Below are 17329 nucleotides of genomic sequence, written 5' to 3' on the forward strand. Positions count from 1 at the left end.
GGATCATTCGAATCCCACTAACTACACCATAATGACAGATTGGTCGGACTTCGCTAAAATCGGCCATTCGACAAAGAAAAATCTTTGCGTCTATGTGGACCTTTAGACGCGAGTCATCTTCTGGAATATATATATAGCAACTTTTTTGCTAAATAAAATTCACCTTTATTCTTCATAAGACCTGCGAGTGCTTGCCTCCTTTGTGGATAGCTATGGACATTTCATGCTGATATCACCCAGGCACAGTACACCTATCTAACGAGTTGTGCCGGCATTAAATGCATTAAATAAAGGACAGTATATATACATACATACATACACACACACACATATACACAATAATGTCTTGAGAAAGGCCCAGAACGGGACCGAAACGTTGACAAATTTTCTTTTCTAAACTGCATTATGAAGCCCTGGAGTGCGTCAATCTTGGGGAACTACTAACTATACTTTTTTTGACAGCACCCAGGCATGAATAGAATGCTTGACTGGAGTGCACCATTTCTGGGTGCTAACAGTACTAATGGAGAAAGGTTTAACCTCCTTCCATAATAAACTTCTCCACCCCCTCCCCCCTCCAGGCTTAGTAAATCCATGCCCTCCCCCAGAAGGGGGGGGGAGTAAACAGGAGAATTTCCCACAGCAAACAGTAAGTTCTTATTTTTAACATCCAAACAGATAGAACAAATACTTTGAACAAAGGTGTATGACGCTCCTAATTTAGTCTATCAGAGTCTCTTGATAAACACTTTATTTATTAGACACCAAAACCCTTATTTTTACCATTGAAATCCTGGAGATTTTCCCGTGCAGTGGTCATGTTGCTTCCTCCTAAAGCTTGGCACATTTAATCTGTGCATACAAACATAGATGTAGGGACTCTTACATTTTGTGCACATAGAGCAGGTTTTCAGACAGCCACCACGTGCACTCAAAAAAAGTCCAAGGAGTGCTAGCAATAAGTACATTTTCTTGAATGAAAGATTTTCTACCCCCCCAGAAAAGAAAAAAAAGAAAAAAAACAAAAAAAAAAAACAACTAGTAGCAGTTGGGAAAGGAGTCCTTTTTTCTCTTTTAAAACACACTCACTCTCCCGGTTATTTGTTTTAATCCCCCTACTCCAACCCCCTGCAGCGAATCTAAAAACCTCTTGATGTTGATGGATGGAACAAAATGTTACACATTCTGCCCTAAGGACTGAATTGGAGGCATCCTACATAGCGTTTAAAGTGAAACTTACTGTATGCAAATAGCACAAGCCAATTTTTAACCTGATAGCTGATCTGTATTGTTGCAAGCCCCACCAACAAATGCTTGAATGTGTTTGTCCCCGACAGCCCATTTTCAGTTATCAATTTACCTTGTACTGTTCAACCAGAATGTCTCTGGCAGTGTTAAATATCATGGAGTGCAGAGCACTGGAATACAGTGCCAGGGTGTAGTCATAATCAAATCCATAGACTTCTATGTCTCCAAGGCAGACTTCATTGTTGGCATAGATAGTTGAAGAGTTGAGGAGGTTACACACCCCAGGAGGCAAGAGGTCTGAAACAGGACAGCAAAAAAAATAAATAAAATAAAACACATGCATTAAAAAAATATGTTTTTCCTGCTAAAACGCTCAGTGTACCATCACAATAATTTTCCCATTGCAACTCAGCATTATGTATCAACATTGTTGCCAGAAAAAATGAAAACAAATGATGACTGTCTAAAATAAAAGATGAATGACAATGTATACAGGTTATATTTTACATAGCCTGTAATTTACAAATACCCTTTCCAGCAAAAAGCCTGATAACTACTGGTGCAAATGTTAGTCAGACAAGGTGCCTATAATCTTTATATTACTTAGGGGCAGATTTATAAAAGCTTTGAATGGTAAATTAACAATTTTGAAAAAAAAAAAAAAAAGTGTCAAAGCTCACAAATTCGAATTTAAAAGCACCAACTCGAATGTAAGATTGATCACATCTCAACCATAGAAAACAGTTCTGATTCGAATATTGGCCTCCTAAAACCTGCCAAATTCATTTACAAGTCAATGGCAGAGGTCCGTTGAACCATTTGAAGTTGTTCATAGCCTTAATGAAATTCGAGTTTCTTTCGGAGAGAAAAACTCTAATTGAGTTTCATTCAAATTCAATTTGAGTTTTCAGGTCAGTAACATACGTTTGAATTTTAGATGTTGGAGTTTTGAGTACATATAAATTAATTCAAGTAAAAAAAAAAATATAGAGTATATCATATTTAAAATAAAAAAAATGTACCCACCCCCCATTCCAATAAATATTTTGGAAATCCTTTTATTTTGACCTGGAATTTCCTTTCAACTGCCCAGGGACACTGCTCCTCCTCCAGATTTCAAACTACTTTCCCAACATAGTCACCCAGTGATTTGGGAAAGGGAGACAAGCGAGTACTAATCAGTACCATGTGCTAGGAGAGAAAGTCAGTAGGTGGCCTTGGAAAGGGCAAGCAGCTCCACTACCAAATTAACACACAGTTATGTACAGTTCTTTCATATATTTGCTGGCATAACATTGCTCTTCTAAACATTCCTCTACTAACACATCTTAGCACATTGATTTGGACAAAGTGAAAGCAGTTTGCTTGTGGATGAACGTTTGCTTTAAACTTTTTTTTTAATTTATTTTAAGTGTGTCACTGCAGCTGAAAACAACTGGTGGCAGAACATAAAAAGCATATATGACATTATGACATATTCCCTGTTTCCAGGGCTGGTTTTACATACAATGTAGCCCTAGGCCCTCTGACGTTGGACCCCCCCTCCTTTTTATTCACGCAAATTTCCATTGTCTAGACCGGACCAACTGGCGCACAGGAAATTTAAAAAACTATATTTTATCTGCTGCACATCCACAGTGTTTCTGAACCAATGTGGGTGTGGTTGGGCAGCATGCCACCCCTAAAATCCTGCCGCCCAAATTGTCTCATGGAGGGGCTCGTCACCAGCCTTAGGGGGATGTACAAAGTTATTTGTACTACCTTGCACTGCATACAATGTTGCCGCTTAATAGATAGATTGGTGGGGTTTTATTTTTTTTAAACTGAATACCTTTAGAGAGATGGCAGGTGGGCCACTTTGCCACCAGCATGAAACCTACATTTCAGTAGTGCAAAAGTATTCCTTATCCTGAAACCAGTTATCCAGAATGCTCTGATTTATGGGAAGACCAAATAATTCTCAATTTTGTAATATTATTTCCCTTTTCATTGTAGTAATAAAACAGTATCTGTGGATCCTTACTGTGCTACATAAATCGATATAGATGACAAAGCAATCCTATTGGGTTTATTCAATGTTTAAATCATTTTTGGAAGAAATAAGGCTAGCGCCACACAAGTCGGATCTCGGGCTAAAAAGAAACGCAGGTTGAGAATCCGCTCCACCGCTGATGCCCTTCTGCCCTCTGTGCCTGCACTCGGAAACATTACCTTCGCTTGGGAGTAAACAGACAACACTGGTTGCCTGGTGTAGGCAGTTCAGCACTGAACTGAGATTTGCTGTTCTCACTGAATTCTGCTGCATCTGCCTGCACCTTAGTGGAGGTAATGTTTCTGGGTGCAGGCAGAAGGGCAGCAGAAGATAGGGCCGGATTTACATAGTGGGCACCCCTAGGCCCATTGCTGTTCATTGCCCCTGTCCTCTCACATATATTCGTGCAAATTTTCATCATCAATGGGGATTGGCGCATGGGAAATTTAAAAAGTGATTTTATCTCCAGCGCATCCCCAGTGTTTCTGAACCAATGTGGGTGTGGTTGGGCAGCATGCCGCACCCTAAAATCCTGCCAAACTAGGCCTGGGCCTAGATGGCCTTTCTACAAATCTGGGCCTTGCAGCAGAGGAGCAGATTCTAAGCCTGTGGCTAAATGCACTCGCCTGGCCCTACCCTAAGGTATTGTGACTCACAAACAGAAAGACTCATCAGGTATACTAATGATTAGGGATGTCGCGGAGTGTTCGCCGGCGAACTTGTTCGCGCGAACATCGACCGTTCGCGTCCGCCGAATGTTCGCGAATGTAATGCAACGTTCGCCAATTTGGGTTCGCCTTAGCTGGCGCTTTTTTTTGCCATTTCTCCCCCAGACCAGCAGATACATGGCAGCCAATCAGGAAGCTCTCCCTCCTGGACCACCCCCACACCCCCTGGACCACTCCCCTTCCATATATAAACTGAAGCCCTGCAGCGTTTTTTCATTCTGCCTGTGTGTGCTTGGAAGAGCTAGTGTAGGGAGAGAGCTGTTAGTGATTTGAGGGACAGTTGATAGTAACTTTGCTGGCTAGTAATCTACTTGATACTGCTCTGTATTGGAGGGACAGAACTCTGCAGGGATTTGAGGGACATTTTAGGTTAGGTAGCTTTGCTGGCTAGTAATCTACCTTCTACTGCAGTGCTCTGTATGTAGCTGCTGTGGGCAGCTGTCTGTCCTGCTGCTGATCTCTCATCTGCATCTGTTCTTCAAACCACTGCCACCTAGCTGTGTGAGCTTTTTCACATTCTGTCTAAATATCAATAATAATACCGTCTCCAGAAACACCACCTGAGTGACGTTTTCCAAGCAGCAATAATATATTCCGTATCCACTGCTGTAGTGTATACGTTGACCTTGCAGGCATTATTTGCCCAGTGTGTTCTTCAAACCACTGCCACCTAGCTGTGTGAGCTTTTTCACATTCTGTCTAAATATCAATAATAATACCATCTCCAGAAACACCACCTGAGTGACGTAGTGTGATTTCTGCCCTTTACAGCACAAAACGCAGCGCTGTGTCAACAATGGATTTTTTTAGAAACATATTTGCCCTTGATCCCCCTCTGGCATGCCACTGTCCAGGTCGTTGCACCCTTTAAACAACTTTAAAATCATTTTTCTGGCCAGAAATGTCTTTTCTAGCTTTTAAAATTCACCTTCCCATTGAAGTCTATGGGGTTCGCAACGTTCGCGAACGGTTCGCGAACATTTTTTCCGACGTTCGCTACATCCCTACTAATGATTTTTTAAAGGAGTTGTTTACCTTTGTTCAACTTTTAGTATGATGTAGAGAGTGATATTCTGAGACCATGCACTATTGGTTTTAATTTTTTTTTTTATTTGTGGATTTTAAGTTATTCAGCAGCTCTCCAGTTTACAATTTCAACACTAGTTGCTAGGGTCCAGATTACCTTAGCAACCATGCACTGATTTGAATAAGACACTGGAATACGAATAGGAGAGGGCCTGAATAGAAAGAAGAGTAATAAAAAGTAGCACTAACTAATGCCTTAGAGAGCCTTTGTTTTTAGATGAAGTGATTCCCATTTGAAAGCTGGAAAGAGTCAGAAGAAAAATGCTAATAATTCAAACCTATAAAAAATAAGTAATGAACTCCAATTGAAAAGTTGCTTAGAATAAGCCATTCTATAACATACTAAAACTTAACTTAAAGGTGAACCACCTCTTTAAAAGCAATCGTAAATTAGCCAACAGAGGTCCTTTTTTTATTTTATTTTTTTCTGGAAAGGGTATCTTATTTAATTAACAGTGGCAGCTTCCTCTAATATTAATGCAAATATGCAGATAAATGATTTACCCAGAATAACCTATGGCATTATGATTTTCTGAATGTAACCCCTGCTGATTAACAAAGTGTATCTTCTCCATATAATAAATAAATAACCAGGCAGAAGTGTATTGCTCTGGGTCTAGTATGTAGTTAACTTAATATAATGGATGAGCAGAAGTTTTCTTAGTCTGGAAAGCTATGGCACATTGTCAGCTTACATTACATTTATATAGTGTAAATTCACCACTTTTAACTCATCACCATTCACACCAGACTCTTCCTCAATGTAGCTTAAAATCAAAAAATATACACTATATTACACACTATGAAGCTCAAAAACATGATAGCAGGTTAAACAGTTCCTGATAAAATTGGAGTATGGGAGGAAACAGGAGGATACAGAAGAAACCCTGACTACTGAAAGCATACTGACTATAGATAATGCCCTGAAATTGTACCCAGGACCCAATTGGTGCATGGCAGCCAGTAATCACTGAGCCTCATTGCAGCTTTGAGTCTTCATGGAACTACGGGAAGCTACTCTTGTAGATTTGGGGTAACTTTAAGCAGATGTGCTGACATAGCAGTTGATGTATTGTAACAGCAGAGAAAGGGGCACAATGAATAAACAAACTTCCACCCAAAAATCTCCACAAACCTATCAGAAAAGAGTGCAGTGCTGTTTTAGGGACTCAGATAGTTACAGCAGATATAAGTCCAACTACGTCACTGAAAGCTGCTGTGTCAAGCCCAATAAAGAAACCCTGTCTGTTACTGTCCGATAAGAAACTGCTACACCCCTTTACAGCTATCTGTATATCTGCTGTCACTTTTCAGCAGATGTTGTCCATGTGCAGCCAACAGCATTTAAAGGGACATTAACCTTGCTGTATCTTTTACTAAGACGAACAACAATCTGATAAATGACTTTCTAAAGAATGTAACTTTTCCATGAAGTAGCTCTGTCTGTATTTTTTTTAATTGTATGTGCTAACTGAATAGAAATAAGTTAAAGAAAATGTGCTAATTGCACTAAACCTAGCCACCAAGCAAAGACTTCAATAACAGAATATGACAATGTGTGAAAAGAAAGATAAGCAATGAAAAATATTACAAAATCAACCTCACAATCAACTTGGTTTCTGTTGCTCAAATGAATGCCCTAGCAACCAGATAATATGTTAATAGATTAATATGTTGGTGCTCTAAAAATACATTTAGTAATAATAATAATAATAATAATAATAATTTTCACATTAGGGAGAGTAGACAGAACAGCAAAGGGAAAAAAACTAAAATTAAAAAAAGTTACATTGTTCAAAACTACTTTTATTAGGGAAACTCTGCAGTGTTCATTCAAAGGTGAACATCCCCTTTAGATTTCAAGCACAAAAAGTTCCCTGTTCCTCTCTGAGCTGCCAGCAGGAACATTAAATATTTGAGATGGCTCACATCTACAGCTATGGTAAATACTTCATGCAAGAAAACAGTTACCAGTGTTGCTATGAAGGCAGCAATACCCATAAGCATATTGGATAAAAGGTGTAGTTTTATAATCCTGATGGATAGGAAAACATTTATGCAGCCAGTTACTATGCTTCAAACATTGTATTTTCCAAGCTTATAATAATAATAAAACAAATGTTTGCTACAAGTAATAGGGTGCAATTTCAATAAGAGGATTTCAACATATTGAGGGTGGAAGGGCCTTTTGAGCTCATGTATTGACCTGCTAAATACCCTCATGAATTTGGAAGCCAGCATTGCAGGTCTCTCTGCCACAAGCTGTCAGACTTTCTCCTTCTTTCCAAACTTTCAAGCGCTCCTTAAAGACCCATCTGTTTAAAGAGGCTTATTCAATGTACCTTAATTAATCATTGCTGTATTAAAAATGACAAAATGTTTATATAATCCTAATGTCTCAATTGTACCCTAACCTTTTAGTTTGTAAACTCTAATCTCTAGGTCCTTCTAACCCTATTGTATTCTGTAATCCTTGTTTGTTATCCACCATTTATTCCCCGTTTGCTATAACTGCAGTAAAGCACTGCGTATCTTGAAAGCGCTATATAAATAAATAATGATGATGATGATGATGATTGGCTAGCATTTTTTTTCCTTCAGCTCTCCGTTTCTGCACCTCTACGTGCTGCCTAAAGCATAGCTGGAGCATCTCCGCCAGACCTTGTTAGAGGTAAGCAGACTCAAAAGGAAGCATTCAAGGGCTTCTTTAAATTTCATATAGGGGGAGGGTGGGGAATTTAGTTACAAAATTTTAGGACCCTGTGCTACAAATCATAATAGCCGAAACACATAATGTCTATTTTTTCCCGTAAAATTTAATTTCAGGGATTCTCTTCAACTGGACGCAATTGTGCCTTCCATTTGTTACTTTTTTAATGGACTTTTTATTGTTACACTTTTACTAAGCACTTTGTACTTATTCTAAGCTCTTTGCAGGAGGGGGGAGCCTTCTTTGTCTTCATATCGATTACTGGTCGTTATGCATATAATTCTGTATGTTTTAAATTTGTATTAATATATTTGTATAAATATATTGTTTTTAAGAAGAGGTGCAACACCACAAGGCTCAATGTAAGCATAGGGTACCTAACAACCTAGTGGCCAAGAAGGCCACTTTTCTGTTACTATATGGGCAGCTATTCCCATAAGAGTGCTAAAGGGTGCTTAGGCCCACTGTTGTTCCAATGATTCCCTATTTTCCAATGCACCAAACAGATGATCCTGGACCCTTTGCTGTCCTGAGGCTCCTTGCTGCTGCAGCCCCCCCCCCCCTGCTCACTTTTTTGGTGCCGGAGGGTTGGTATACTGTCATAATCAGCATCAGTCACAACCTTCCACAAAAAGTGTGTCCTTGCCCATAATAACATTTAGTGGCACACCTGTATGTCAGGTTATGCTTCGGTACATCTGAAAATGGTAAAATAAGTCAATGTCATTCTGCTGATTCTTAGGACCAACTGCCAAAAACCTTAACTGGCAGCAAATGTTGGTGGCATAAAAAAACATGGGGGGGGAGCTGGTAAATAGAATACTATTTGTTTGGGGACACCAGCTTATTGTGGAAGGAGTTGAGACAGTAAAGCTGGCCATAGATGTTGAGATTTTTAATAGATCCGATCATCATCGTTAAATTATCTCGGAAAGATCGTACGTTGTCCAACTAAAAAGACAAATTTGCCAGGAAAACAAAGGGTAGCTGCCTGCTTGGCCCTGCAAACATAGATAGATTGCACTTGGACCGACAAAGATTTTTTTAACCTGGCCAATCAATTTCCTGACAGATGTCGGCCGAAAAATCGTAAGATGTTCGATCGTTCGAATCCCACTAACCACACGATAATTTCAAAGGATTGGTCGGATTTCGCTAAAATCAGTCGTTCGGCAAGAGAAATCTTTGCGTCTATGGGGACCTTTACAGTGTTGCACAACTTGCAAAGCCAAATTCAGATGACTTCGGAAAACAAATAGCCGCGTGTGCTTAGCGCCACCGATTTTTCATTTTAGCCAGCACAAGAGTGAGGGAAGGCGTTTGGGGAGATTGGTCGCCAGGTAAGTATATCGCCCCGAAACGCCCAGTGTGACCTTACCCTAAGGCTTTAAACAAAAGCATGTTTACATACAGCCCTGAATAATCTGAATATATATCATGATATAGAAGCTAGTAAATTCATTGTATTGGCTGAAATCCAAAAGCAGATATAACACTCACTCTTGCAGTAATACATAACCAGATGTACTAAGAAATATTCCACGTCACTCATATAGTGTCACTATTACAATAGCTAGTGTACTTTCCACAGAAACACAAAGTTCTTCCTAAAACATGCAGGATTGCTAAAAATATGAGAAAAGCTGATGGAAGTAGGAATGTGCAGGTTAGTCAAAAAGGTGTGACACACTGCATACATTACTGATCACATGATGTGAGAATTAGGCAGCTGTTTACGTATTTGCATTGCCACATATTTCGTCTGGATCTGGCATATGTGCAAATGAGTCAGCTACATGATAAAAGTAGGCTAGTATGCACAAATATTAACACATTCATACTTTGCACAAAAAGGTCCCCATACTCTGCATTAAAGTGGTTGTTCACCTTTCACCACTTTTTTTCAGTTTTTGTTTAGTTTTCAGGTCTGGGGGGGGGGGTCACTGACTCTGTAACCATTCTAAATTGACACATTTCTTATCTTTAGCCCTGCGGAGTAGAATCCTTGAGTTTTATTAAAGGCAGCTGTTAGAATGGATACAATTGTTGCTTATATGCCACAGATACTGTTGAGAAATATATCAACTAATGTAACAACTTGTAACAGTTCAAAATTTGTACCTGGATTATGCTGGCCAAAGTTGCAAAGATCCGATCGTTCGACTCCTCGAACGATCGGACTTCCCCCATCTCCCGACCTGCCACTAACCATTCCAATCAAATAAGGTAGTAAAAGAACAGATCAGCCGATGTTCTGCCCCTGACAGCAATCGTACAAAAGTTTGTCCGACAAAGCTGTTTTCCCACTGCAAATCGTCCGATCAGCAATACATGCAGAGATATTATCGGCAGCCGACAGAAATCTTTTAACCTGTCCGATCGACCAAACGACCGATCTCCGTGGGACGGAAAATGTCGGGACTCTCCACAAACTGTCCAAAATCATACGAATCGAGGATTCGTACGATCGGATCTTTCAGTCTGGCAGCTTTGTAAAGCTGGCCATAGACACAAACCCTAGAGACATAAACACTTAAATTTTGGAAAAATTATAAAAAAAAAATGAAAAAAGTCTATTTCTTCTGAAAACAGCTGAGCTGAAGAAAATTTTTTGAAAGGTTTACAACCCCCTTTAACTGTTGAGGATATTTTACCATGTACAGACTAGTAGGGCTCTTACACACGGGCGTTTGTTTGTGCACTCCCCTGCATTGCCCAGGAGTAGACGCACTGAATTCTTGTCAATGGGGCTGTACTCACACAGATGCATGTAAGTGCCAAATGCTGGTTGTGACGCAGCGTGTTGCATTTTACCTGCGTTTATTGCATACATGCATCTGTGTGAGTACAGCCCCATTGACAATAATTCAGTGCATCTACTCCTGCGCTCCCCTGCGACTGAACTGGAGAAAGCACAACGCAGGGGAGCACACAAACACCCGTGTGTAAGAGCCCATAGACATCCAAGCACAGATGGAAGTTGGGGAAAGAGATTTTCAGTGATTTGCATCAGTAAATTATAATGAAAAACCAACACAGTTGTGTGTCAACACATGTGAAAGGATTTGTTCACACTACCAACTTTGCAAGAGCAATGGAGGACATAAACTGCCAACACATCAACCCAGTCAAACTGCCCACCCCCCACCATTTCTAATCAAGTCTGGTCCTCAACCAACCAGGTGCAGAGTGAAACTTATTTACTAACCCTGGGTAAATTTGCACCTGGGCAGTAACCAATAGAAACCAACCATATCTTGTTTAATTGTGCTATTGCTTTCCATGGGTGACTTTCAACATGCATACGTGTCCAGTATTAGTTGGTAGAGAGATTTACTGTTTTTTGTGGAATTTATTGTTCAACAGACAATAACGAGAGACCACACATCCCTTTCACTTTCCAATGTAGGTAATGCAATTCAACTATCCATGGGTTTGCCAAACTGTTGAACAGTTTGTCAACCATGGATTGTCTCTCTAGACAATGATCAGCAAGAAAGAAATACCTGGAACAGTCACAAAGGAAAGTTTTAAGAAATAGAAAGTCAAGCACAAAGCCAAATAATGGGCAGTTTCCTGGTAGAGGATCTGTACCAATACTTGTCAGGAAAATGATAGACTGGTGGTCAATTAAACATGGAGATCCATGGACAGTTTGGTCACCCTCCACCTAAGGTGCTGCATTGACCCCAGTACCCCTCAAAAACAAGAACGACAAATTTAAAAGTTAACGGGAAGGGGGAACCACACACAATTGGTGGGTTGACAGCCACTAATGAAGAAATACTGTGAACATTTCAAAGCGAGAGGATGCAGGCAATGCTTTCACATGCCCGCAGATCTCCTCAGTGACTTCTAACAGCCTTAACATTTACAAACTGGCTAGACTATCCTCTGTGTTATTTTACATGGGAAATCTTCTTGGGGCATAAACCTGTAATGGACCTCACAGTTTCTGGGTCTCCAAAAATGTTTTATTAGAAGTATATTTTTGTTATTTTTCTTTTCTATAATGGGAAGCATATTCTGCCAAATCTTTCACAAAGGATTCAGGGGTTTGGCCGAATCCAAAATACTGGATTCGCTGCATGCCTATTAGAGACAAAAACACATGTGTCCTTGCATAGGACCCCGACCCCCAATGAACAAGTCCGGGCAAAACACACAGGATCACTTAGCCACATATCCTAAAAAATCCCTCCTGCCATACCTGGCTGCAGCATGTGTTGTAGTGGCAGTATGCATATATAGAAAATGAAGAAAATTACAGAGGTGCAGTACCCATTGCACATATATGGTACAGAGGGCAGTAAGTGCCCAGTCATGTGCATTGCAGTTTAATTGGGGGGCAATTAAATGTATGTATAAAACATAGAAGACAGAAAGTAAGTTCCACTGAATGTGCATTACACAGAGGGTGGTAGGTTTACAGCCATACTACAGAAGGGCTGTGTCTTTTATGCATGTGCATTACAAAGAGCTATTATACAGGGCACATGCATATTCATTACAAGCCAATAAGCAAGTATGTACAACGGCCATACAGGTTCATTGCACAGAAAGTACCCAGGCGAGTGCAATAAAAGATGGTGTGCCCAGGCACATTTATTATACAGAGGAGGACATTGAATACCCAGGCACATACATTACACAGTGAGCAGAAAGTGCCCAGGAAAATATATTAGATGGGGCAGTAAGTGCTCAAGGGACAGTATGTACACAGCCATAAACATGAATGGTGCCCTTGTACACATGTTGGTGCAAATTCACTGCACATGAACACAAATAAATAAAAATGCCCAAGAAGGTCAAGTAACGGTTGATGAATAATAAGTACCTTGCACAAGTTTCTTCATCTCCCCATACCGGGACCATAGGAAGCTCTTGTTATCAATCTTTGGGACAGACGAAGATGATGAAAAGCGGCGGCCAGGAGCCGGGGCACCAGAAGAATGCAGATGAGGGGCTGTGGGGTTACCAGGGGAAGTGGAAGAGGGGGTGACAGGGGGTAGCTGAGAGGTTGCTTGTCCCGCTGAGGGAACAGGAGCAGGACAAGAGGTTCCATCTCTCCCTGTGCTGTAGGCGGCGGCGGCAGCCCCCCTCTTCAGAGAGCCACGCAGTAAGCTGCACACTGCCACAGACGCTGCCATTTCTCTGCAGCCCTGAGCACACTGACACATGCGGGGCTGAGCACCAACAATCACTGGGAGACCCTCCCCTAGATGCAATCCTATTGGTTAATGCTGGAGAGGGTGGGTTGTAAAAGCTCCCTGTGTCTAATAGAGAGCAGAACGCAAATAAGCAGGTGGGGCCTGTTGTGCTTTGTTTGTGAGTGTTTGGCACGCCCTGCCGCTGCATACGTGTTGCTGCAACTGAACAAGGAATATGTCTTTAGCTACTGGTGCAGTGCAAGGAGCGTTGGCTATATTCTGTAGAATCCATCACTTTACCCGAGTAAACAGCCATAGGAGCTGCCATATCAGTTTTGTGTGCGGTAACTTGCCTGCCTTGTGTCTCTCACTGCTGCCTCTCCTTAGATTACAGCTGGGAGAGATGGGAAAAGGGGAGTGAAGGCAGCTGCGCATGCTTCTGCCTGGGGCTGGTAAGTTTGAGTTGCGGCAAGGAAATCTGATAGCAATGCCCATGTGTAAAGAATAGGAGAAAAGTAATGCTGTGGTTCTTTTCCACGATGACTCAAAACAGCAGCTTTCTCATAAAGCTTACTTAAAGGGGTGGTTTACCTTTAAGTAAACTTTTAGTATGTAATAGAATGGCCAATTCTAAGCAACTTTTCCATTATTATTTTTTTATATAGTTTTATAATTATTTGGCTTTTTCTTCTGACTCTTTCCAGCTTTCCAATGGGCGTTGCTGACCCCATCTAAAAGCAAATGCTCTGTGAGGCTACACACTTATTATCAGGGCCGGAACTAGGGGTAGGCAGAAGAGCCTAGAGCCTAGGGCACAGCTGTGGTGGGGCGCCTTTTATAACAGCTCACCAGCACAGGACTTAATACTTTGCCCTGCTTCTTCCCAGACCTGCTCCTCCCATGATGCGCTCGTCACCACTAACACCCGCCCACCACACTAGTTGTGCAGCGCTGGTAGCAGTGCAGTGGGGAAATAAATGGCAGAGGGGGAGGTTCAGGAGGGAGGGTGGTGAGCGGTGCATCCTGCCTTGGGCACAGTAAGTGCACACGGTTCTCTGTGCATGGACGCGCACACGATTTTCCACGCATGCGCGCACACACGATTTTCACTCATGTGCGTGCACCACTGTGGGGTGCTCCAACCAGCCGGCTCCCTAGGGCGTCTGCCCAGGCTGGCCCGGCACTGCTTATTATTACTGCTACTTTTTATTGCTCATCTTTCTAGTAAGGTCCTCTCCTATTCATATTCCAGTCTCTTATTCAAATCATGGCATGGTTGCTAGAGATATTTGGACCCTAGCTACCAGAATACAAAGATAAATAACTCAAAAACCTTAAATAATAAAAATTGAAAACCAATTACAAATCATACATAATACTAAAAATTAACTAAAAGGTGAACAACTCCTTTAAAGGGGTGGTTCCCTTTATGTTAACTTTTAGTATGTTATAGAATGGTTAATTCTAAGTGACTTTTCAGTTGTTCTTCCCTTGTTATGTTTTACAGTTCACCATGTGGCTGTACTTGGGGTATGCAAGTGCCTAGGACGCAAAGCTTGGGGGCGACGTACTTTTTAATGCTGCCTACCCTAGTCCGGTCTGCAGAGTCCTGCCCTTGTTTGTGCGTATGCACGTGCGCCTACACGAGGGGAGGGAGCATGCGTGCCTAAAGGAGGATGACGCGACTGGTCAGCTTGTATACTCTCGCAGTGGAGGGGGCGATGCGGCCTGCCTGGCCCAGCCCTGGCCATCTTATACAGAGACTGTTTGCTTGGAGATCAGGAGTTCAAGCAACAGCATTTAGAAAGCTACTTAAATATGTAAGACTACCTTTCCCAGCAGTGCATGCTCTTAGAGACATGTTTATAGGGTTGCCACCTCACCCCTTAAAAACTGAACACATATGGAATACACAGCCTGCATGGCTAATTCATAATTCATTTAGATGCATGATGCATGGCTGCACATAAATCTGTTCAGTCTGCAATGTGCATCTTAATGAATTGCTAATTAGCCATGCATGCTGTGTATTCCAAACGTGTTTAGTTTTAGGGCAGAACTCCAGCTTACAATATTATAATTCACAATAAAAGGCAGGCAAAACAACTTTATTAGCACATAATGTTTGAATGTGATCTGCTGCAGGTTTATCAATTGCTAATTAAAGGAGAAGGAAATTCCCTGGGTGCAAAAAACCCTCCCCCCGCCCCCGTGTTGCCCCCCTCCCTCCTCCCCCCTGGCCTACCTGTCCCCCCGGGCAAATGCCCCTAACTTGTTACTCAGCCCTCTGCGCAGGTCCTGTCCACAGAGTTCACAGGCGCCATCTTCTTCCAAGCGGTCTTCTTCCTGCTTTGACCGGCGTTTTTGGCGCATGCGCAGTAGGAGCATTTATCCGGTATGGATCTACTGCGCATGCGCCAAAAGTCACAAAGTTTTCCGATTTCACTTCGTGACATTCGGCGCATGCGCAGTAGTTCCGTACTGGTAAATGCTCCTACTGCGCATGCGCCAAAAATGCCGGTCAAAGCAGGAAGAAGACTGCTTGGGAGAAGATGGCGCCTGTGAACTCCGTGGACAGGACCTGCGCAGAGAGGTAACAAGTTAGGGGCATTTGCCCGGGGGGACAGGTAGGCCAGGGGGGAGGAGGGAGGGGGGGCAACACAGGGGAGGAGGGAGGGATTTTTGCGCCCAGGGAGTTTCCTTCTCCTTTAAGCTCAGGCCATGTAGCCTGCACACCCAGTGCTAACATTTTGCTCACATTATACTAAATAGGAACAATGGTAAGTTAAATCTTTGGTGATTTTTGTAATGTTGGGTGGAATATGGAGATCACAGTTTTTTATTTTGTCTGCAGAAGGATACAGTGGACAGAAAGAGAGGATTTATGGCCAGCAATAGTGCAGGGGGAAAAGCATTTACACCACACATACAGGCAGACAAGATATATCACTGTGCATATCATAAACATGAATGCGTGCCCTTGTACACATGTTGCTGGTGCAAATTTACTACACACGAATACAAATATATAAAAATGCCCAAGTAGGTCAAGTAATGGTTGATGAATAATAAGTACCTTGCACTAGTTTCTTGATCTCCCCATACCGGGACTATAGGAAGCTATTGTTATCAATCTTTGGGACAGTCGAAGAAGATGAAAAGCGATGGCCAGGAGCCGGGACACCAAAAGGATGCAGATGGGGGGCTGTGGGGTTACCAGGGGAAGTGGAAGAAGGTGTGACAAGGGGTAGCTGAGAGGTGGCTGGTCTCGCTGAGAGAACAGGAGCAAGACGAGGGGTGCCATCTCTTCCTGTGCTGTAGGCGGCAGGCCCCCTCCTCAGAGAGCCACACAGTGGGGGTCATTTATAAAAACACTGGGCAAATTTGCCCATGGGCAGTAACCCATGGCAACCAATCAGATTGCTGCATTCATTGTTCTACTTGCAGCTGGCTTTAAAAAGCTAATCACTGATTGGTTGCTATAGGTAACTGCCCATGTGCAAATTTGCCCAGTGTTGATAAATGAGCCCCAGTAAGTTACACACTGCCACAGATGCTGCCATGTTTCTGAAGCTCTGAGCACACTTGCACATGCGGGGCTGAGCATCAACAAGCACTGGGAGACCCTCCCACAGATGCAATGCTATTGGCTGTGTGCTGAAGAGAGCAGAAGACAAATAAGCAGGCAGACCTGTTATGCTTTGTGACTTGTGAGTGTCTGAAAGGCCCTGCCCCAAGGTCAACCCCAAAATAAAAAGTTGCCTAATAAAAGAAAACATAATTCTAAGCAACTTTCCAATATACATTTATTAAAGGAGATATTTTGTGTAAAAAAATAAGAATGTACTAGTGCATTATACTCATTTCGATATAGAAGAATTGTGCTTAAAAAAAGTAGTGTTTCAGGCTGATTTATTGAATATTTCTGCAAAAACCATAATAATCCCTCCCTTCTCTTCCACTTTCTGCTTCCTGGATTCCCAGGCTGTACAGGGGAGCCGGTAGCTCTCAGCTCACTGCACTGTAGGACAGAAACCAATCAGTAGCTAGCAGGACCTGAAAGGGAACTGAAGTCTGTCTGTGCTTGTGTGACTGCAGGACTGTGATTGGCTGTCCCCCTCCTACTGTGCTTCTGGCATGGACCGTTAGGACTCACCCATCTCTCATTTGTAACACAGACAGGGACCAGAGAACATCTATAGGGAGCTCCAATAAAGGGGCTATTTTTAAAGATAATATTAATTTTTAGCACCATGTAAAAGCAACACTATATATTACTCATAATTGCCTACATTAGTTTTTTTTTAATTTATCCTATATGTCTCCTTTGAAAAAGTTCAGTACTTTCAAATTGTAAAAACAATTTAAACACCAA

The 17329-nt window shown here is 41.9% G+C and overlaps 1 protein-coding gene across 1 annotated transcript in view; it reads right to left on the reverse strand.

The window, feature by feature from the left end:
* nt5dc2.L (5'-nucleotidase domain containing 2 b) overlaps positions 1 to 12965 on the reverse strand; it is a 39657-nt gene extending 26692 nt beyond the window's left edge. The window contains exons 1-2 of the mRNA NM_001086851.1: positions 12642 to 12965; positions 1361 to 1545 (exon numbers count right to left, since the gene is read on the reverse strand). Coding sequence (NP_001080320.2) covers positions 1361 to 1545; positions 12642 to 12954 — 498 coding nt within the window. The 5' untranslated portion in view covers positions 12955 to 12965. The remainder of the gene's footprint in view (positions 1 to 1360; positions 1546 to 12641) is intronic.
* Between the last annotated feature and the right edge of the window lie 4364 nt (positions 12966 to 17329).

Source organism: Xenopus laevis, chromosome 8L, assembly GCF_017654675.1.
Source record: "Xenopus laevis strain J_2021 chromosome 8L, Xenopus_laevis_v10.1, whole genome shotgun sequence".
Classification (NCBI taxonomy): domain Eukaryota; kingdom Metazoa; phylum Chordata; class Amphibia; order Anura; family Pipidae; genus Xenopus; species Xenopus laevis.